The sequence below is a fragment of the Mytilus edulis genome, chromosome 1 (genome assembly GCF_963676685.1).
Source record: "Mytilus edulis chromosome 1, xbMytEdul2.2, whole genome shotgun sequence".
Taxonomy (NCBI): domain Eukaryota; kingdom Metazoa; phylum Mollusca; class Bivalvia; order Mytilida; family Mytilidae; genus Mytilus; species Mytilus edulis.
The window spans coordinates 47,155,381-47,178,525 of NC_092344.1; the positions used below are offsets into that span (position 1 = coordinate 47,155,381).

The 23,145-nt window shown below is 31.7% G+C and overlaps 2 protein-coding genes across 5 annotated transcripts in view; one reads left to right on the forward strand and one right to left on the reverse strand.

Annotated features, from left to right (window-relative positions):
- Positions 1-1,188: 1,188 nt before the first annotated feature.
- On the forward strand, positions 1,189-15,865 carry LOC139483496 (mitochondrial-processing peptidase subunit beta-like). The gene is made up of 14 exons (XM_071267521.1): positions 1,189-1,320; positions 3,452-3,595; positions 5,632-5,718; positions 6,162-6,291; positions 7,467-7,558; positions 8,047-8,153; positions 8,770-8,849; positions 9,330-9,442; positions 10,062-10,300; positions 10,771-10,836; positions 12,302-12,421; positions 13,602-13,659; positions 14,213-14,288; positions 15,661-15,865. Exons 1-14 carry the CDS (start codon positions 1,222-1,224, stop codon positions 15,723-15,725), a joined length of 1,476 nt encoding a protein of 491 aa, XP_071123622.1. The 5' UTR covers positions 1,189-1,221; the 3' UTR covers positions 15,726-15,865.
- Positions 15,866-21,462: 5,597 nt separating this feature from the next.
- Positions 21,463-23,145, reverse strand: part of LOC139483507 (cadherin EGF LAG seven-pass G-type receptor 2-like) — a 55,643-nt gene continuing 53,960 nt past the window's right edge. For all 4 annotated transcript variants that reach the window (XM_071267566.1, XM_071267573.1, XM_071267543.1 and 1 more), the window contains exon 36: positions 21,463-22,419. In XM_071267566.1, the coding sequence (XP_071123667.1) occupies positions 22,395-22,419 (25 nt within the window). In that variant the 3' untranslated portion in view covers positions 21,463-22,394. The remainder of the gene's footprint in view (positions 22,420-23,145) is intronic.

Sequence of the window (23,145 nt, forward strand, 5' to 3'; positions counted from 1 at the left end):
TCAACCGCTATACTAGTACAACCGGTACAACCCGCAATATAATTATGAAAAGTAGCTTGCAATTATTGAATAGATGCAGTGTGGTAAATAAACTGATCATAGATGCCAGGATTAAAACTGTGTACACCAGACGGGCAATTAGGTAAAAAAAACTCAAAAGAACTAATAAAGTACCTATAGCGGCTGCATAGGGTCTTGACGATCTGGCTGTATAGGGTCTTGACGATCTAAGCGAGCAGCTAAATTACAAAAATAAACTCTCCAGTTCATAGGCGGATCCCCCCTTTTTTGTTGGAAAATTTGGTTGATTATGAAGGGAATCACTGAAGCGTGACTGGAGCTGCCTCCTTTTAGGTTAGTCAGCTCCCCCCCCTTTTTTACATAAAGTTCTGGATCCGCCACTGCAGTTCCCCCAGCTAATGGAGATATTACAGAACAATTACAAAACTGAGCCGGAGAGTCTAGGACTACTAAATAGTAAAATACTTATATAAGTCTCAGAATATCGTAAATTTTATGCAATAAACAAAGACGTATTAAACATAGAGTGGGTTGCTCATTTTCGCCACATCTTTCCATGTTTTCTACAGTTTATGTTCAGGTCAAAATGTTTTTGAAGTATACTGATATTTCTATATGAAGATAACTTCAAATGCAAAATATACTTAAGCTTGAAAACCGGTTTGTTTTAAGAAAATCATCTGAAAAGTTAGATTAAAGGGTGTTTGAAATTTCCGGATGTTTTGTCAATGGGGGACACATATTCGCCGTTTTTACACATCTATTTTAAACCAAATTAACCGCAGCTTTTAACAATTTTTATCAAATCAATTGCATTATAGATGAATAGCAGATATTTCAAAGGTATAAATAATTCAAAATTAGGGCATTCAGTCAAATATTTACTTAGAAATACTTCTTTGAAATCGTGTTTTTTATTCACGAAATTGTCCGAAAATCGTTGTCCGTTTTTCACTGAGTCATTTTCGATAGGAGCCGCAATTTTGTCTCAGTTTAAAAAAATATTATATTTGTTATAAAAATATTATTTACGGGTACATTTCTTCCATTTCAACCATCCTTTGAAGTTTTTACACCTCAAAATCCTTAAACGGCGAAATTGTGTCCCCGGCGAAAATGAGCACCCCACACGGAAAGAGATTCAATTTAATGTTCACGTGTTGCGTTTTTCTTCTTCAATAAACGGAAGGATTTGTACGCATGCCAATAATCCACTTCCTCCAAATTTTTAACATGGCTGCTCGGGTGTTCAAAATTGTCGCAAGCCGACCTACAAAGCTCTTGTTGCAGCCTTTCAAGGTCTATATTTCATATTAACTGACAACAAAATCAAAATAATGAAGACACAGCACACAACACACACCACTAAATCAATAGTTACATACATGGAATTATGTTCTGAAAGTAAACAAAGCGCTTGGAACCTTGAAGGTCAAAAACATGAATGCATTACACACCAAATTAACATTTTTAGAGTCATAAGTAATTTGTTTTTCAACACATTCCTGTTTAATATTTCTATATGCGGGATTCAGATAACTTCCCAAAACCAGATGGGTGCATTACATCGTAAAAAGTACGTTATACAGTTTTGGAAATTTATAAACCCTCTATAATACTGAGTCTATATAATTTTTGTTAATACAATGTTATACCTGTATCATGCGTATATGTAGACTAAATTACACATACATTGTTAAACGGAATACACAAAATCTTGACAGTGGATAATCATACTGTTATTGACTAAATTACACACATATTGTTTAACTGAATTCACAAAATCGTGACAGTTGATAATCATACTGGTATTGACTAAATTACACATATATATTGTTAAACGGAATACACAAAATCTTGACAGCTGATAATCATACTGGTATTGACTGTATTACAGTGTTTTCCCTTGGCTAATCATGCATTGCGGTACCGCTACGCATAAAATTTCTGTCGCCATGCGTTTATCATAGCCACAATGCATCCCGCTATGTGTGAAATTTGTATTATCTTAAAATATGAAGTGACAAAACTCTACAGGTGTTTCAAACTCACTGGACTGATAATTGATAAAAATTAGATGCAAAGCTCTGATTTTACAACCATGTTGATTAGATAGAACAACATTCAAGACTTCGATAACATAATAGAAATCAGGAGTTCAAATTGTTGTAATGATAAATATTATAGCCTGACACAGCTTCCAAATATCCTTCCGTGAAAAATAAAAAGTAAACCTTTTGCAGTATAAATTTTACGTTTTGAAATCGTAAGTTTGACATCGTTAATTTATTGAAATATTTATATCAAACACAGTTGAATAGTTGTAACAGAGAATACACATCATTGAGTTGAAACTGTTCAAACATGATATATAAACTTTGACCTCTGCAGCAGAGTTAAAAAAAATTATGGGTCACTGACTATTCACATCGTCTGTTGACGTGTTGTTTTGATGTCAAAGATTGTTTTATTTTTGAATCAGATCTTTCAAACTAGTTTTAATCCAGATAAAAAATTATTTAAAGCTGTAATCCATGATCACAAATTGAATGCTTCGTTTACAATTGTTGAAAGCCATGTGCTTTTTGGGCGGGAAAATTCGGGAAACCCCTTTACAGGAAACAGTTACGTAACAATGTACATTTCATTGTTATTTATAGACAGTAAGAATTTCATTTTGGAAATCATTTAGATTAACTGCTAGGATTTATTCATGAAAAATTAATAATTTCTTGGGGTGAAACTGATAATACCTTGTATTAAAATAATCTACACCTAGGGGTATGGAAAGGGGGGGCTGGTTTTTTTTTTAATATTTTTTTTTACATAATATTACAAATATAAGTTAACCAGTCTGAAAATACATGGTTAAATGGATTTTAATTATGAAAAACTGTGTGTGTTTTTTTATTCCCTTATTATTTACATCATAATCAGAAACATAAGCTACATGTATAAGGTATTTCAAACATATTATTGGCTTTTATATAAGAACATTCAAGACTTAATAAGTATGTACATGTAACTGTAGTAAAAACAAACCTGGTAGAGCCTAAAATAATTCTACAGGGCCCTTGAAAAAACTTTTGGGTCCAGGCTGGCCTTTGGAGAAAATGTTAAGTGTTGTTCCTGACTGTATTGCAGATTTATGTGGAGTTTTTAAACTGACATGTACAATTCATTTCACTAGTGTAATAAAAATAATTCTACAAAACAACGCTGCGCTCCGCATTGCAAATTCACCTTAGACCCACCATGCATCAAAATTTTTCTAGGGAAGACACTGTATTACACATATATTGTTAAACTGAATACACAAAATCATGACCTTAATAGTTACAACTCAGTGTATATAGAAAATTAGTAATACACTGACAAATGACCAGATTTGAACAACCAGTTACCTTATTGTATTGTTCCATTTTTGCAGACTGGGACAAGAGTAGTAAGATGTCAATCAGCAAAAGCAGCAACATATGAAAGTACTATTGAAAATTTACCAGAAACCAGAGTTACAACTTTAGATAATGGTGTAAGAGTGGCAACAGAGGACTCTGGGATACCTACTTGTACTGTAAGTTCTTTATTCTACTGGGCTTCATTGGCCTTCTGATTTAAGAAGTTCATCTACAGTTATCACTACCCTGTTAATACTAAGATTGCCAATTTTAAACTTCTCTTTAATTTGGGAAAATATGTTGTACTTATATCTTGAATTACTTGGGTGGCCATTTTTCCTTTCAAGATTTTTTTTTTTTATTCAGGTACTTCAGCTTCCTCAACTGTGAGCCATGATTAATCCAAGTCAGTGTTCTCCCCAGGATTTTTTTAAGGCGCAAAAATCAAGGGCGCGTAACTCTTTTTTTAGAGTGAACTTTTGTGATCTGAAGCAATCAGTTATAAACATGACATGCACAGAAAATATAATGCTTTGTGTTATGTGTTTAATAATGCAGAGTATTAATGAATTACAAAAATATATATATGAAATAAATTGATTTTAAACACAAAAGTTATTTATATTTAGTCAATTAAAAGAAGTCAAAATATAAATATTCATCTCTGTATAATAATATAACTCTCTGCTCCTTCTAGGAATATTGTTTTAAGATAGTGTTATTTTGTTGGATTGTTTCAAGATAGTGTTATTTTGTTGGACAGTCTGTTCCTCAACTTTATCCTCTTTAGGGTTGAAAACCCCTCTCACAATAACTTTTGCTTATACCCCCTTTCACATTTCTTAGCCACGAAAACTCAGTCAGCCACTTGTCATTGAAACCAGAAACATGGTACTTGCTGTTATCACTTGCTAAAACTTTAGCTCGGTTGTTTAAAGGAGAATCAATGACATCTGCTTATACTGACAGTGAAGACGAAGGTGTATTCCCCTTTTCTTTGGAAGTCATTGGTCTGAAAAAAACCTTTTACTTCCTGCCTAATGCTTAGAAGTCACCCCTTTGTTATTTGCAGAGAAAATGTTCATTCAGAATTAATTAAATCGAATATGGTTAGGAATTTTGGTAAATACAACTTTTTAAAAGAAAAATATTTTAATGAACAGCTGACCAGTTTCCATAGTTTGACAATAATCATTACGCTTCCGTGTGTATTATTGTTAAAACCTATCTTTGGCAGGTAAATATAAACAAAAATTTACAAATTCGTTAAAGTTAAGAACATTGAAATTATTTACTAGTGACATTATACAGAAAGCTGCATCGATTCTGTACTCTGATATATTGTCACATATTTCCCGACGCACGGATTCACGACCGATGTTCAATGATCATTTTATTTCTAAAAACATGACAGTTTGAGATAAATTTACCTTGCAAACAAAATTTTTTCACTTTCTATTAAAATAAATCACTCCTCAATATCTTTAATAAAAGTTTATTTTAATTTTTCAACTACAAATACTCTCATTCATAATTTCTATCGTAAATATCTTCAGCAAAATCTCAGCGGTGATCAACAACTTGACAATTTTAACCAACATTTATAATGAAAAATGTGAAAATTAACACGCTATGGGATCAAGTATTAAGGGACAGTGGCCAATTAAGACGCTGCAGGATCTACGAAAATATTATGAAGGCGCTGCGGTACCACAGCATCATATCGGCCTGGGGAGAACACTGCAAGTGTGTTGAAAGTGACGTTATACATGTTAAACACCACCAACCAATTTATCAATCATATTTTTGTGAATCAAATACAGAAAAATTGGTCAGAACTTAAACCATACTACTGCATCATGACATTGTATCATTATGATTATAACCATTGCTTTCTCATCTTTTGATTCTTGCATTTCTGATGAATGGTTATCTATCAATTACTCAAATGTGCAATTGGTGAAGTAAAATTGGTATTGTTTTTTAGCACTGTAAACTTTAGATTTTGGTTGTTCAAAATTCAATGATTTAAGAAAATAAATTGATATAACATTGAGAGAAAAGTCTGAGGATGTTGCACATGTTCTGGGACATATGATGAAGAAAGAGAAGAGGGGTTTTATTATTTTTTATTTTGTTCAAATTAGCATATATTATATTGTAAAAAGAAAACAGTCGTCTATAGCTTTAACCCTTTTTCTAATAATTTTAGGTTGGACTGTGGATTGATGCTGGGAGTAGGTTTGAAAATGCAAAGAACAATGGAACAGCTCATTTTCTTGAACACATGGCATTCAAGGTAAGTTTTACAGAAGTTACAGTGCTAGCTTTGGGTCAACCTGTGACATGAATCCTGCAGTCATAATACAGAACAGGATATAAAAACAAATGGAACAGATGCTTATCTACAAAAAAACTCTTCAGGCCTGCTGGATTTCCTGACAAACTTTGCAAGTGGATAAAATGTTTAAATACAAAAGTTACACTAAAAGACAGCATATTGCCACCTCCAAATGAAAAAAATGGGCTTGAAAACTTGTTGTGGGCATAGAGCCTTTTTTGTTTATCATATCCTCAAATTTGTATTAGGTATCTTAACAAAGATTGTCAATCAGAAATAAGACTATATAATTGACTATTGATATAATATCTCAGATTTATTATATAGGGTGCACATGCTTGGGGTATGTGAATTTAATCAATAAAGATTCTTCCTACATTTATGTATGTGATTTATTTCAGGGAACACAGAAAAGATCACAGACAGATTTAGAGCTTGAAGTAGAAAATATGGGTGCACATTTAAATGCATATACCTCAAGGGAACAGACTGTGTATTATGCTAAATCATTTTCAAAAGATGTAAATAAAGGTTTGTACGAGTGAAGAAGTTTTAAAAATGGAAATGAAGATGACATGATTAGCTTCAAATTGCACCAAGGAAAAATACATGATCTATTTAATTTGTTTAGCTGTGTCACATACAGTGCCAGTAAATAAACTGAAATGGAGGTAAAAGATGTTTCATTCCTGGAAAAATTACCTTTTGAACTATTAATCATATCCTTACCCAACTAGGGGAAAACAGTTTTATTTTAATTTTGAGGTCACTAGGACTAAAGTTAAGTTGGAAGCCGCCATTTATAGACCTTAAAAAGGACACAATTTAGTTTTTTTGTTGATACTCTATGTCCCACCATGACCAACATTGCTAGAAAAAGTTCTGATGAAAGTTAAGTTATAATAACAAACAAAGTTACTAACTGAATGGCTTCATTAAGGCCTCGTCTAGTGGTGGACCTATAGTGATCAATCTGTCCGTCCATCTGTCTGCTCTCTGCAGAGAGAACTGTTACTATTTGATTCTTTACACTTGACATGTAGATTAACCAACATGTACAACTTCCTGGGTCAAAGGTCATGGTCAAAAACTTTGGTTTCAGTAAGTTGACAACCCCATGTCACATGATAAAGATGGTGTCTGCTCTACATCTTGAGATTTGAGAACCGTCAGATTTCAAAGTTTATACTTGACATGTATATTAATCATTACCAGAGAGTATGTCATAATGTATGTACAAATTACTAGTTCAAAGGTCAAGGTCAAACATTTTTGTTTCAGTTGACAACCCCATGTCATATGGTAAAGGTCATGTCTGCTCTATATCTTGCGAACCGTTGATTTCAAAGTATCTAAACGACATGTATATTAACCAAAAAAAAGTTGGTACAAATAATGTATGTCATAATGTATGTACTACTTCAAAGGCCAAATATATAACACTTTAACTAAAAAACATATACACATGTAATAAAATCACTCTCAGCACATAACGAGACTATGTAGTAACTTAGAACCAGCGATCAGCTTATCCATTCAAATTTTTTCACCACACATTATTTACAGTGGGCCTACAGAGATGGCTCCAATATCAATGATGTTCAGTTTAATCCAACATTTACACCTAATTTGATTTTGTAGTTCACTAGTAGATAATTTGAACATGATTAAAACAGTCTCACATGTTTTATAATGATTTCTTACAGCTATTGATATATTGTCTGATATCCTACAGAACAGTACATTAGGAGAACAGGAGATAGAAAGAGAACGTGGAGTTATTCTTAGAGAAATGCAGGTATGTTGTCTAATATCTTACAGAACAGTATATTAGAACAGGAGATAGAAGCAACACCTTTCAACTCTTCCAGTCCTATTAAACAGAATTACTACCTATTTGGTCAGCAGCTTGACAGCGACAAGTTAAAAAATGTTTGAACTTTTCAGTTCTGTCAGACAGAAGCTTCCTGCTAGCCAATACTTTTAATCTTCTATAATGAATAAACTTAAAATTTTCTTCACAGATTTCTCAGTTATTACTTAACAGAATTCATATGACTTCATATCAAGTCGGCAGCATTGCAGCAACGAATTGTAATGTGTGAGCTCTCATAACATCAGTTAGACACATAATTCCTGTTGTCGGATACACTGAGTTACCAGTTAGGATATGCTTAGCAGCATACAAATTCTTAGGTGTATACAATCAAGCAATCATAAAACCATTTATTATGTATTCAATAATTCAGGGATGTTAAAGTTACATTTTTAGATTTATAATTGCAGGAAGTAGAAACCAATCTCCAGGAAGTTGTGTTTGATCATCTCCATGCTGTGGCCTATCAAGGTACACCATTAGGAAGAACTATTCTGGGACCAACAGAAAATATTATGTGAGTAACACTTCAATCATGCTATCAGTTTGTTTTTTTTCAAAATAAACAACAACATAAAATTACAGTACATGCTGTTAACAATTTTGAGTTTCTTGAAAGTGTAAAGAGTGAGTTTTATCAAAAGAGTGTCTGTTAAGTTCCACTGTTTGAGTCACTTTGATGCAGCTTATTTGACCCTTTCTGTTATTCAAAGACTGTTCAAGAAATTATTATAACAGCACTTTTATCTCAAACATTTAAATTTAACATGAAGTTTTGGTAACATCAACCTGAAAATTAAAACGCATGTTCAATGTTAGGTGAACTTTTTAATTTTTGTGACAAATTTCATTGTTCACTGGTCACGGACATATAAGATTGTGGGAGTGGGACTTTGTCCTAGGTATGTATGTTCTTTTTTAATACAGGCCAAGTAAGATTGATGAAGGTTCTCTGGTTTCCTCCAATAATACTTTTTACCATGTTAAAGCCAAGAGTGCTGAAATTGGCATTAAACTGTAATAATCAATCAATCAGTCTTTATAATACCTATTGTAGCTTTGTAAATATTTTATGAAATGCATGATACAAGATATGATTAATTAATTTCTTTTTATTCATATTCAACAAACAGGACCATCAACAGAAATGACTTACTAGAGTACATTGGAAATCATTACAAAGGTCCCAGAATAGTTCTGGCTGGAGCTGGAGGTATGTATTTATTTTGTCTTAAGATATTTGAACTAAACTATTGTCTGATCTGTATCTTATTAATTTATTATATTGTCTCCTGAATTAGGTCCACTTTGAAGTCTGTGCTTTAGCAAAGTACAGTTTTAGAGAAATCACAGACAACATTCTGGACATGAAAAAAACAACTATAAATGTTATTTGCATTAACCGGACACAAACAGTAAATTAACATTTTAAGAATTTTAGATTGAGTTCATATTACAATTCTTCCTGTTTTTTGAACAAATAAAAACAAGTAATTGTTAGTTCTGCTTTACATAAAATTATCTTGTTTTTATTTTTTATAGAAATAGGTACAGTTGATATGATATGATCAATAGTTTTAAAATGGTATAAAAGAATTGTTTTTTTTTTTTATAGAATTTTATATTCTTATGAGGTTGTTTGATATGCATGACAAAAGCAATTATATAATGATTATATATATTTATTGTGTAGGTGTTGACCATGACGAGTTGGTTAAAACTGCCCAGCAGTATTTTGGTAATCTAGGTGCTGGTTATGAAGGGAAAATTCCTACTACAGAAACCTGTAGATTCACAGGAAGTGAAGTAAGAGATGTAGATAAGAATTAGATATTCATTAAATAAGATCATATGATATCTTATGCAAATTAACCCTCAAACAACAAATGAAATCAAACTGTTCAGCAATGAACCATGAAAGGGGCCTTAGCTACAAGATATAAAAAATAAAATTAAATATGATTTTTGTTTGTTCAGTCATTAATGAAAGTGAAATAGTGAAATAATAATTCACTTTAACAAGCGGGTTAGTTCAATTTTGTCAAAATAAGCTATGAAACATTGCTGATGAATTATTCACTTGTAAATGAATAATTTGACCTCATTGAATCTATATTCATGTGACCTCAATTTAACCTAGAGATTGGTAATGCATGTATTAGATTTTGTAAAAATATGGATGAATAGTTATCCAAAAAACCCTAATCAATCATACTGTTTTAAATAAAATATTTTAAATTAAAGTCCTCAGATTTATTTAAAATCAATAAGTCTAAAGTGTTAGTGTTAGTGTTCCTATTTCTATTTCATGATTCTATTCCTTCATTCTTACAATCTCTTTATGTTGAATTTGTATTTTTCCCTGGATATGCCTGAAATATTTGCCTTTAAATATAACACAAATAACAAGGAATGTTTTTGACAGGTCCGTGTCAGAGATGATACCATGCCTTTAGCTCACGTAGCAATAGCTGTAGAAGGATGTGGTTGGACTAATCCAGATAATATTGCATTAATGGTTGCTAATACTTTAATTGGCAGCTGGGATAGATCCTTTGGAGCTGGAGCGAATATGGCTAGCCAACTGGCATCACAAAGTGCATCTATGAACCTTTGTCATAGTTTCCAATCCTTTAATACATGCTACACAGATACAGGACTATGGTAAGATGATCTTATTGTTAAGGTCATGTCAGTTGTTAATTTGACCACTAAAGCTTTGCAGAAAGAGAGTAAATTTTCTGATGGGACTTTGAGAAGGGGGTTATTTAAAGTTGAATAGACTAAGATTTGGATAGAAAAAAAACTAGATAAAAAATTGAATACAGAAAGTACACCATTGGTTTTGGATGAAATCCATGTCTTAGTGTACATGAAGTTTTTTTATATTATGAAAATTAAAGTATTATTTAATTACTAAGCTGATTAACTTTTAAGAAACCAAACAGCAATATAATTACAGGTTTTCATTGAAAAGATGGTGGGGAGTGGGGTGCTTGTAGTTTTTCAGTCTGTATGTCCATCAACAGGGTGAATTACAAGAATGCAATTAAAAAGTATTACAATTATAATGCTACTGGCAAATACTGAGCCACATATATTCTTGTTATGAATGCATTGATTTTCTATTTCAGGGGAATGTACTTTGTTTGTGCCAGAGAACAAGTAGAGGGTATGATGACTGCTGTCCAGAGAGAATGGTATGTTTCTTTGTAGCTACTCAAATTAAGGTTGATTTGTATGTTATTAGGGTTAGATGTAGATCTTGTGTATCAGTATATTTTAAAAAAGACATAATTATACGCCCGGGACGGGACGTATTATGGTATACCGTTGTCCGTCCGTCTGTCCGTCCGTCGTCCACACTTCGGACAATAACTCAAAAAAACTTTCACCAATTTCCAAGAAACTTTGGTGAATTGTTTATATCTATTGACGTAAGCTCCCTTTCGTTTTTTTTTAATTTCAGATTTTAAGTTTTGGATTTATGGGGCTTTATTCATAAAAAAAGGGGGGATTTTTAACACTTCGGACAATAACTCAAAAAGGCTTTCACCAATGTCCATGAAACTTTGGTGAATTGTTTATATCTATTGATGTAAGCTCCCTTTCGTTTTTTTTTAATTTCAGATTTTAAGTTTTGGATTTATGGGGCTTTATTCATAAAAAAGGGGGATTTTTAACACTTCGAACAATAACTCAAAAAGGCTTTCACCAATGTCCATGAAACTTTGGTGAATTGTTTATATCTATTGATGTAAGCTCCCTTTCAATTTTTATTAATTTCAGATTTTAAGTTTTGGATTTATGGGGCTTTATTCATAAAAAAAGGGGGATTTTTAACACTTCGGACAATAACTCAAAAAGGCTTTCACCAATGTTCATGAAACTTTGGTGAATTGTTTATATCTATTGATATAAGCTCCCTTTCAACTTTTATAAATTTCAGATTTTACATTTCCGTGTGATGAATTTTTATGCTTAAAAAAGGGGGGATTTTCCAATTTTGGGACAATACATTTAAAGCATAAAAGACAAGTTAAAAGAGCAACGGGCGTATCATGCGCTAAAGCGCAGCCCTTTATTTTTTAAATGTCATAATCAATACAAAATGATATAAATAAATATGATTGTACCTGTGTAGGTGTTGTAGAGTCAATATGTACACCATTTAATGAATTTGAGTGTAAAATAAAAAAATATGATATCAGATTTAAAAAAAAATATCAGGAAATCTATTGAGATTCTGGTTCTGCTTATTTCATGAAAATGTAAGAAAAATACTATTCTTTCTTTCTTTATGGATAATAAAAGTACATAAAAGGAATTTTGAAAAATATTGGACAGCACAATAGACCACACAATCAACAGACACCTGAATCCTTAGAAAAATAAGTAAAAACAACAACGATGGAAGGATATAATCAAGTCGATGTTGCAACAATAAGGTTCTAAAAAGTTATTAGGAATTTATGTACAATACTCAAGTTGGATCCATTTAATGGTAAAAGTGAGGTGTACAATCTTTAACGTTTGCTTCATAAATTAAACATTAGAAAATAATGATAATAATAACAGTTCACATAGAAATTTCTTAAATAAAATAGTAGATGTGAAAGATATTGAATTACATGTACATGTATTTTATCATTTTCTATTCATCAGGATGAGGTTGTGTAGAAGGAAAATTAGCCCAGTAGAATTAGAAAGAGCAAAGAGACTATTAAAAACAAATATGTTATTACAATTAGATGGATCTACACCTGCCTGTGAAGATATTGGAAGGTAATATTAGATAAGATCATTATGTTGAAATTTAGTGTTGTTTCAATTGTTTTCCTTTATTCTTACTTTTATAATTCCTATTAATGGATAGCATAATTGGCCATCCTCATTTTAGATTCAACACCTTAGATATAGATGTAAAGCAAGTTAAGCAATTCACCTGGGAAGTATTTTTGCCTATTTGTATTATTTAAGAAATTGACCATTTAATGTAAAGCACAGATATATAAAATCAGCATCATTTTGTCATGAGTATTGTTGGAAGATGTTACCATTGATTCGAATTTTCTACCAATACATCATGATTGGAAATTGACCTTGCTGTTAATAAACTTTGAACAGTGCAGAGTTTAAAACAAAGTAAGTGCATCTTATTTTTCAAAATCAATGTCAGATATTATAACTTGATAAGTTTGAAAAGTTACATATTAAACTGGAGAAAAACATCCATCATGAATTAAATAAATTTAAAGGTTTTATTCAAATGTATTATTTCCCTTTTTCCTTGCCAATTTCATAGGCTAAAATATGTGACAAATAGATAAATACTCTGCATTTACGATAATGGCCCTGTCATCGTCCCTAGACCCATTACAGATCTTTGTCTCAGTCCAATATTGGAGTCTCTCGATGACACTAGAATTGATATAAAAAAGCTATATAATAATCTATGACAATTCACTGCTTCAGTCTTCTTACCAATTTAAAAAATCCATAGACTTTAAATACCATGTCTTACATGGCTTTGGTTCTGTCTATTTCTTGAAGTTTTGTTTCAGGGTCACATATGCATGTCTTAGGGACACATTCTTTGATTTTTTGTATGATTTAATTTATAGTATTTTATTACAGTGGATTCCATTGAGTGTGTTGTCCAAAGGTAATATCTTTGGTTAGCTTGCTTGCAAGCTGAACTGTAAAGTCGTTGATAGGTTAGGTAACTATCCTACTTAAAGATTAGACTAGTCTGACAGAAACCCAATCTATCTGTCTGTTGGACTATGATACTTCGAAAGGAGGGTAGTATACCTGACCTAATAATGACTTCACGGTTCAGCTAACAAACAAGCTAACCAAAGATATAACCTAGTGCTACACACTCAATGGAATCTGCTGTAAAAGTTAGCAATAATGACTAAATGTACTGTTTTCTGATTGTTTGTCTTTTTATTATTTTCAGACAAATGTTATGTTATGGCAGAAGAATACCATTCAGTGAAATCGAAGCTAGAATTGATGTAAGTAACTAAATAATGCAAACAGAAAGAAAAAGGGATGAATAAACATGAGGCTAATTAAAACACTATAGAAAAAGCAAGAAAATTTCACACTGATTCAGAGACATCTTCAAATAAAATAAAGAAAGTTAAAGTAATATGATCTTTAGCTAAAATTGTATTAAAGCATGAAAATCACAGCAAATGATACACAGTAACGATTTCATTTACACACATCTACCATGTATAAAAGTTCTAAAGTTCATACACCAAGAAAGCATGAAGATGTAACTAAAGTTTTCCATGGCGTGCTTAGTTAATAAGCAGGTAATAATTTGTATTTAGATGACATTACATTTTTCCATTTCCTGTTATATTCATATTTCCATTCTCAATTTTATAGTTTCCAGTTCTTAGTTTATTTTGTTTTTAACCCTTTGCCTATGGATCCTTATATGGTATTAGTTGGTAGTAATATAAATTCATAATGGATTGTTGTCCTCATTTGTAATTAAAAACAATGTAAACAAAAGAATTTATTCCGGTACTATACGATTATACTATTATTTTAAAGGCCGTTGATACTAGAGTATTGAAGAGTGTGTGTACCAAATATTTGTATGACAAATGTCCTGCCGTGGCTGCAGTAGGTATGTATTACGTATTTATGGAGACCAGACTCTAGAATGGAGGGATATGTTGGTTAAAAGGTTTTTTTTATGCCCCACCTACAATAGATATTTGCCAAATAAGATTTTTGACCCCAATTTCACGGTCCACTGAACATAGAAAATGAAAGTGCAAGGTTAAAGTTTTTGGTCAAGGTAGTTTTTGAGGAAGTTAAAGTCCAATCAACTTGAAACTTATTACACATGTTCCTTATGATATGATCTTTCTAATTTAAATGTCAAATTAGATTTTTATCCCACTTTCACGGTCCACTGAACATAGTAAATGATAATGCGAGTGGGGCATTTGTGTACTGAGGACACATTCTTGTTTTAAAATGTTTAATGAAAGACACTGACTGCTATGCTGTAGTTGATAATATTTTTGGGAAGCCATGATATCAACTCTAATAAAAAAAAACAGAATTAATTTAAAAAACAAGGATCTTGACTATAGATGTACTGACCACAGTTTAAGATGAAAATTGCATGTCATCCATATTCATCTATAAGTCTAGCTCTTTGAGAAATATTCTTTAGGATCTATTTATTAGATGGATAGTGTATGTACCTCCATGTATCTTCAAATGTCATTTTATATGTTGCATCTGTCACACGTCAAAATGTGTTAACATAAAACATCATAGGTGGGGTAATGCTTTTTTGTTATAATGAATTAAGTTGATTCTGCTATGTTTTGATTACAATTTTCAGGGTTAATTTTGAGAAATAAGCATGTGTATAAGTCTCTTAGTTTATGATTAATATTTCTCATTGTTTATAGAAAGGACACTTTTTTGAAGTACAATAATCATAAAAAAATCTTGCTGTCCTGTATTTTTTCCGGAAGGAAGAACCAGAACCTAAACATTCTTTTCAAAGACAGGTCATGTATTACAAAATAAAAGTTCAATAGAAACGTATTGTTAAAAAATACAAAAGAATTAATTAGAAAAGAAGTCACTTGGTAGAATATTGTGATATTGTATTGTGAAGTATAAAAAAAAAAGAAGATGTGGTATGATTGCCAATGAGACAACTCTCCACAAGAGACCGAAATGACACAGAAATTAGCAACTATAGGTCACCGTACGGCCTTTAACAATGAGCATAGCCCATACCGCATAGTCATCTATAAAAGGCCCCGTAATGACAATGTAAAACAATTCAAATGAGAAAACTAACGACCTAATTTATATACAAAAATAGAATGAAAAACAAATATGTAACATATAAACAAATGACAACCTCTGAATTACTGGCTCCTGACTTGAGACAGGCGCATACATAGAGAATGTGGCAGAGTTAAACATGTTCGCGGATATATATTTAATAATAAATTTCTATTTTACAGGTCCAGTGGAAGCATTACCTATCTACTCCCGATTACGATCTGAAATGTATTCACTACAAGTATAATTTATGACATTGAAGTGCTTTGGAAGTTTCCAGGTCTTGAGCAGCCATTTGTAGTTTGTGGAGACAAAAACTATTTATTTTAAATCTGACATGGAGAACTCATATGTGATGTGAAATTGTTATAAAGTCATTTAAATGTTTATTGATTTTTTGTTTTAACTGCATAATTTTCCAAAAATAACAAGTTGGCCTTACTAAAGGAGATTGTAGAGGTAATGATAGTTTTAACCTGTATGTCAACTATTCAATTTGTCATCATTTGTTGTCCTGCTTTCAATTTTAAATGAATTGAAAACTTGGTTAGGTTTCACCATCACACAAACAGAAATATGCCATCTTGTCTTTAACAGCACTTAATGAACACCTTGAAATAATATCAAAACTCAGGCTTGAGTTTTATATGAAATTTGTATACTAATTACTATATTTCTTATATAAAAACAAAGCCTCAACATAAGATGTGCACCGTATAGTCATTAATGTAGAATACCTTATTTGTTGTAGAGTATATAATAGGAAACTTGTGTCAGAATTACTTTTTATATGACCCCAAATTTTATTGGGGATCGTATAATGGTATGAATCGTTGTCTGCGTTGTCCAAAAACACATTGGTTTCCAGATAATAACTTTAGATTAAGTGAATAGATCTTTATGAAATTTTATCACAAGGTTCAATACCACAAAAGGAAGGTTGGGATTATTGGGGTAATTGTCCCAACCGTTTAGGAATTAGGGTCCCAAAACAAGCATTTTTATACGACCGCAAAATTTGAAAAATTTTTCGTCGTATATTGCTATCACGTTGGCGTCGGCGTCGTCGTCGTCGTCGTCGGCGTCGTCCGGCGTCCGAATACTTTTAGTTTTCGCACTCTAACTTTAGTAAAAGTGAATGGAAATCTATGAAATTTTAACACAAGGTTTATGACCACAAAAGGAAGGTTGGTATTGATTTTGGGAGTTTTGGTCCCAACATTTTAGGAATTAGGGGCCAAAAAGGGCCCAAATATGCATTTTCTTGGTTTTCGCACTATAACTTTAGTTTAAGTGAATAGAAATCTATGAAATTTTGACACAAGGTTTATGACCACAAAAGGACGGTTGGGATTGATTTTGGGAGTTTTGGTTCAAACAGTTTAGGAATTAAGGGCCAAAAAAGGGCCCAAATAAGCATTATTCTTGGTTTTCGCACAATAACTTTAGTATAAGTAAATAGAAATCAATGAAATTTTAACACAAGGTTTATGACCACAAAAGGAAGGTTGGGATTGATTTTTGGAGTTGAGGTCACAACAGTTTATGAATTGGGGGCCAAAAAGGGGCCCAAATAAGCATTATTTTTGGTTTTTGCACCATAACTTTAGTATAAGTAAATAGAAATCTATGAAATTTAAATACAAGGTTTATGACCATAAAAGGAAGGTTATGTTTGATTTTGGGAGTTTTGGTCCTAACAGTTTAGGAATAAGGGGCCCAAAGGGTCCAAAATTGAACTTTGTGTGATTTCATCAAAAATTGAATAATTGGGGTTCTTTGATATGCCGAATCTAACTATGTATGTAGATTCTTAATTTTTGGTCCCGTTTTCAAATTGGTCTACATTAAGGTCCAAAGGGTCCAAAATTAAACTTAAGTTTGATTTTAACAAAAATTGAATCCTTGGGGTTCTTTGATATGCTGAATTTAAAAATGTACTTAGATTTTTAATTATTGGCCTAGTTTTCAAGTTGGTCCAAATGGGGGTCCAAAATTAAACTTTGTTTGATTTCATCAAAAATTGAATAAATGGGTTCTTTGATATGCCAAATCTAACTGTGTATGTAGATTCTTAATTTTTGGTCCAGTTTTCAAATTGGTCCACATTAAGGTCCAAAGGGTCCAAAATTAAACTAAGTTTGATTTTAACAAAAATTAAAATTCTTGGGCTTATTTGATATGCTTTATCTAAATATGTACTTTGATTTTTGATTATGGGCCCAGTTTTCAAGTTGGTCCAAATCAGGATTCCATATCAAGTATTGTGCAATAGCAAAAAAATTTCAATTGCACAGTATTGCACAATAGCAAGAAATATCTAATTGCACAATATTGTGCAATAATATTGTGCGTGCAATAGCAATTAATTTTCAATTGGAGTTATCTTTCTTTGTATAGAATAGTAGTTGATAATATATGTTGGAAATTTGCCAGACATGACTATGATGTCATTTTCTATTTTTATTTGCCAATAACTTTATGTAAATAACTTCATTGGAAATTTGCCAATATAAAATGTTGCTGATGAAGCTTTTTTTCCTTATCTTATCTAAAATGTTTTTAGATAATGTATGTTGGACATTTGCCAGACATGACTATGATGTCATTTTCTATTTTTATTTGCCAATAACTTTATGTAAATAACTTCATTGGAAATTTGCCAATATAAAATGTTGCTGATGAAGTTCTTTTTATTTTTTTATACAATAAACAATGTATATTCACTTTTACTACCAACCAATCTTTACCATTCAGTGATAACAAGCACTTTATTTTACATTTTAATATTTTATGACGTATTTAAAAGAGTAGTTATTGTTGCAAACTCCATTAGAAATTTGAATTGATATCAGTTTTGGAAAAAGGGAAACGGGGATGTGAAGAAAAAAAATGGGGGGGGGGTTAAATTTTTCTCATTTCAGATTACATAAATAAAAAGAAAATTTCTTCAAACATTTTTTTGAGAGGATTAATATTCAACAGCATAGTGAATTGCTCAAAGGCAAAACAAAATTTTTTAAGTTCATTAGACCACATCATTCTGTGTCAGAAACCTATGCTGTGTCAACTATTTAATTTTAGATTGAAATAAGTTTGAAGAAGAAATCTTTAATTGATTTGTAAACTCTTGACATTTGTTTTGTGTAAAAAAAACCATGTTATGTCAAAAATTTGATCACAATCCAAATTCAGAGCTGTATCACGCTTGAATGTTTTGTCCATACTTGCCCCAACTGTTCAGGGTTCGACCTCTGCGGTCGTATAAAGCTGCGCCCTGCGGAGCACCTGGTTCTAGTTTCAGGATAATAACTTGTGTACAAGTATTTCAATTGCTCTGAAATTATACCACAATGTTTAAAACCACAAGTAGAAATATGTACGAATTAGGGGCCAAAAAGAAGCATGTTTCTAGTTTCCAAAAAATCATGACAATAACTTTTGTTTAAGTGTATGGATCTCTCTGAAATTGTACTGCAAGGTTCAATACTACAAAGGAAAGCATGGGATTGAGTTTAAGGGTTATTGTTTCAATAAGTTGGGGGGGATTTTTTGTTTACCATTTTTTTAAGGGATTCCCTTTTTTTTCAAAAATTTTCAAATTTGAAATTTTGAAGTTTCAAGAAGAAATCTTCAATTGCACAGAATTGTGCAATAGATTTGTTAGATCTTTGACCACATTAATTTTGTGACAAAAACCTATATTATGTCAAAAATTTGATCACAATCCAAATTCAGACAGTATCAAGCTTGAATATTGTGATCAAATTTGCCCCAACGATTCAGGGTTCGACCACTGGGGTCGAATAAAGCTGTGCCCTGCGGAGCACCTGGTTAAGATTTTATTAGAGGGAAATTAGTTTACCACGAAGGAGATGTGTGAAGGAATAGTAAATGACAAAATGAAGTAATAAAAATGTTTAATTGTGTTACATTAAATTATTGTAAGGTTAAATTTTACCTAAGAATAGCAAAATGAATACTGGTACATTGCAGTTTTGATATATATTTATAATTACGAGCTTAATGCACCAGCAAGAATCATGTTTATAGAAAAGAGTGGCGTTTACAAAGACTTAGCTGTGATATGTTATGTAGTGGTAAGAGATACTGTTACACTGATAAAAAACATTTGAAAACAAAAATCAGCATTTTTTTCACCAAACAAAATACTTGAAAGTGACATCAAGGACCTGCCTTATGTTGTGCCTTCAATGAGTCACAGAATGCAAGAAGATGGGATACTTATCCAGCAGTAGTTTACTATTCGAAAAAAACTTTTTATTTCAGACTGCATAAAATCAGGATACTAAAGAAGTTCGTATTATGTCTGCTTGTTTTTTTGTTCTAAAGTTTTGGCCTTGCATATATGTCAATTGGCTATATCCTCATTTTCATGAATTCAGCGACTGCCCAATAAAACTAGTTTCTTTGCAAAGTCTACATGTCTGTCAGACATGGTGCACTTGATCACCAAACTTGACTCCAGTGATCAATGTTAAAAGTTAATTATAAATTCCGTTTCTCAGATACTGTATATAAACAGTTGATTAACTAAATTTGATCGTTAGGTGAACATATCCATCTGTAATGTTTCAAATGACCTTGACCTGATTTATATATAGTTCATTGGTCAAGATTAGTCTTTTTGTTGTTTGATGGATTTCTTTTCTTAAATATTAATAATCTCCTGTCCATAGGCGGATCCAGGGGGGGGCCTGGGCCCCCCCTTTCGTGGAAAAAATTTGGTTGATTATATAGGGAATCATTGAAGCATGACCGGAGCGGGCCCCCTCTTAGGTCAGTCAGTGGGCCCCCCCTAATGAAAAGTTCTGGATCCGCCACTGATCTCATCAGCAAATGATGAAACATATTTGGTGTATGAAATGATTTCAGGGTTCAATTGACCTGACCTCATAATGTTTAGATGGTCAATGTTGATTCTCATTGTTTGGCCCGTTTCTCAAATATTAAAAGCAATATGTCAACAATGTTCCGTGTATAGAATGGTTGTTAGGTGTATATGATAGTCTGGCATGCTTCTTCTGTCCTTAACATCATTTTCATGGATCATTGAGGATGAGAAGTTCAAGTGATGCATCATGCATGTAAAATCTTCAAACAAAAATTCGACCAGGAGTCATTTTAGTGTGTACACTCTTGTTTAGTAGTCTCACCTGCAATACAGATGGCTGCATTCTGTTATAATGTTTACAAGGTATGGCAGACAACATATGTAATGCTTAAGAATGGCTACAGATTCACTATCTGATATTACCAAAAGTCTTTTCAAAATTTGTTCACACACCATTAATAAAGGTACCAAGTATTTGACCCTACAATGTATTAGCACACATAATGTGTCAAATATCGTTTCAGCTGGGCTTCTATGAACATATGCGAGAGACTAGATGTACATTTTGGAACCCATGAATGATTTGACTTCTTAATTTCTCCTCGACGTCTGTTGGTTTTAAATTTTTTATAGATTGTGAGTTCTATTATTATACTGGTAGGCTAGATTACAAACCCTCCATTTCAGACCAATTTCGGTATTGTTATGAATTTATGGTAAAACTCACTTAGGTCAAAATTCATATATTATCCACCGTAGTAATTGATCCTTTAAATATAATTCTTTTAAAGGGATATCAATTGAAAACATCAAACTGTATGAAGATCTTTTTGTGCTCAGTACCTTTCAGATGAGATAAGCCTTTTTAAACCTGTTTTAAGTTTTATTATATTGTACTATTGCACTATTGCACCAGTCCTGGAAAAGTAAGAGCGAGCTTACAAACCCAGTGAGGAAGCCTCTGTGTCATAATTGTTTTTGTTTTGAGTGAAGTATAATGGGAAAATGTTTTGAGTGGACCCCCCCCCTTTTAGGTTAGTCAGCTAGGTTGATTAGTCAAAGTATCTTTATAAATTCCTCCTAAATTCTAGTTAGGCTGACTGGTCTTCAAGGAAAAAGAATATACATACACATATTATTATTTTTATTACTTTTGAAGTATTTTGTATAAAAGGCAGCTCATATAAAGACAACTCCTTATACAAAGCAAAAATCATATATATAAAAATTTACATTTCACATTAAATATCACATTCAAAAATATCACTCAATTTATTTTCTTTCACATAATTCATTCACACATTCTCCAATATACACATACATTACACTTATACACAACCTTTAATATATATAAATCACAGACTTCCAATTATCCACTTGTTATTTATTGCCAGTGGATATCGAGTACAATATAAAACAACAACACAAGATATAAAGTTTGGATCATTTAAAAAAATATGATTAATTAAATTGATGAGAGAATGTCAATTTAAAGGAAGAACAACTAACACATTCTGTTTGCATAAATGCAAGTTGGAAAGAAAAATGTTTTTTGCAGAAATATCTATATTTGTTCCTTTTGAAGGCGAGCATTGATAGTTAATATGGAAGAGTAACAATACTCTCTCACCAATGTAAGTATAAATTATATAAAGAGATCATTGAAAAAAAGTCTAAATAAAAACATAGCACATCAATTCTGGATTTTTATTGTTGGATTTCAATGATCAACCTGACAAGCTATCTCGCAGGTTTGAAGAACGAAAAAAAATAAAAAAACAATTCTATCACATTTCATATTTGTAAAATTGATTATGTATTTTGATGAATGATATGTATTACCGGGAAAATAAATGATTGGGAGCACCATTTATGTTGCCGCTCTCACAAAGGCAGTATAGAGCAAAGAAATGAAACTAACAATCAAAACTTGGATTTCTATCTAAATGAGCATTAAAAATGGAATGATTTACATGAGAGGATTTCATTTAAAATGGGAATGAATTATCATTGAGATCAATGTTTATGACACTTGATTTGGCATTAAGTCTCTTTTAACTGTTATACTGTCGTCTCATTGCTGCATCTACAAAATAAACAGAACAAAAAGTTACGAAACAAAACATCATGCATTCATGCTATCATGCAAAAAGATTCAAATAAAACTGATATGGTAGCAGACAAATAAAACAGAGGTTTATTCATATTTAAATGTGTATGGTATTTTAATAAAAATACTTGAATGATTTTCTGTACATATCAATATTTTCCAGATACATGTATATCCAATATTAGGATTTTTCTTGTGAAACATTTTTTGTAATCTTGGGTTAGATATGTATTTACTACTACAAAATGTTCAAAAATGATCATTAAGGCTGACTTATGCTCAACTTGAACATAGAAGAAATTCAAAGTCAACTTCTACTTGACAAGAATATCTTTTTCACTTATATGTTTATTCAATGCTAAAAATATCAGAAATGTGAAATTATGGAGACACAATGATCTGTGGAGACACAATGATCTATTGTGAGCAAGTATTTTTATTAAGAAAAAAATATCTGTAAATAAAGTTTATTTTCAATTGCCCAGTATCGAGAGGATCTGAATTTCATTAACATATTATTGTTACAATGTACCAATTATTTAGCCAAATATCTAGACTGTCTTGTGTTTGCTACCATTTCATAATTAAGAACAATTATTGACATGCAAGTATGAATTGAAATAAAAACCAAGTAAATTCATCACTGTTGCCTTCTAATACTTGAAGTGAGTGACAGTGTAACAATTGTGTGTACAGTTGTGT

Bases quoted from the DNA above. Each gene is read 5' to 3' on its own strand.
- LOC139483496 (XM_071267521.1), top strand. From the start codon at position 1,222: ATGCCAATAATCCACTTCCTCCAAATTTTTAACATGGCTGCTCGGGTG. The intron at 8,850-9,329 runs GTATGTATTTAT...TTTATTGTGTAG, and splicing joins AGTTCTGGCTGGAGCTGGAG to GTGTTGACCATGACGAGTTG. The intron at 12,422-13,601 runs GTAATATTAGAT...TATTATTTTCAG, and splicing joins GCCTGTGAAGATATTGGAAG to ACAAATGTTATGTTATGGCA.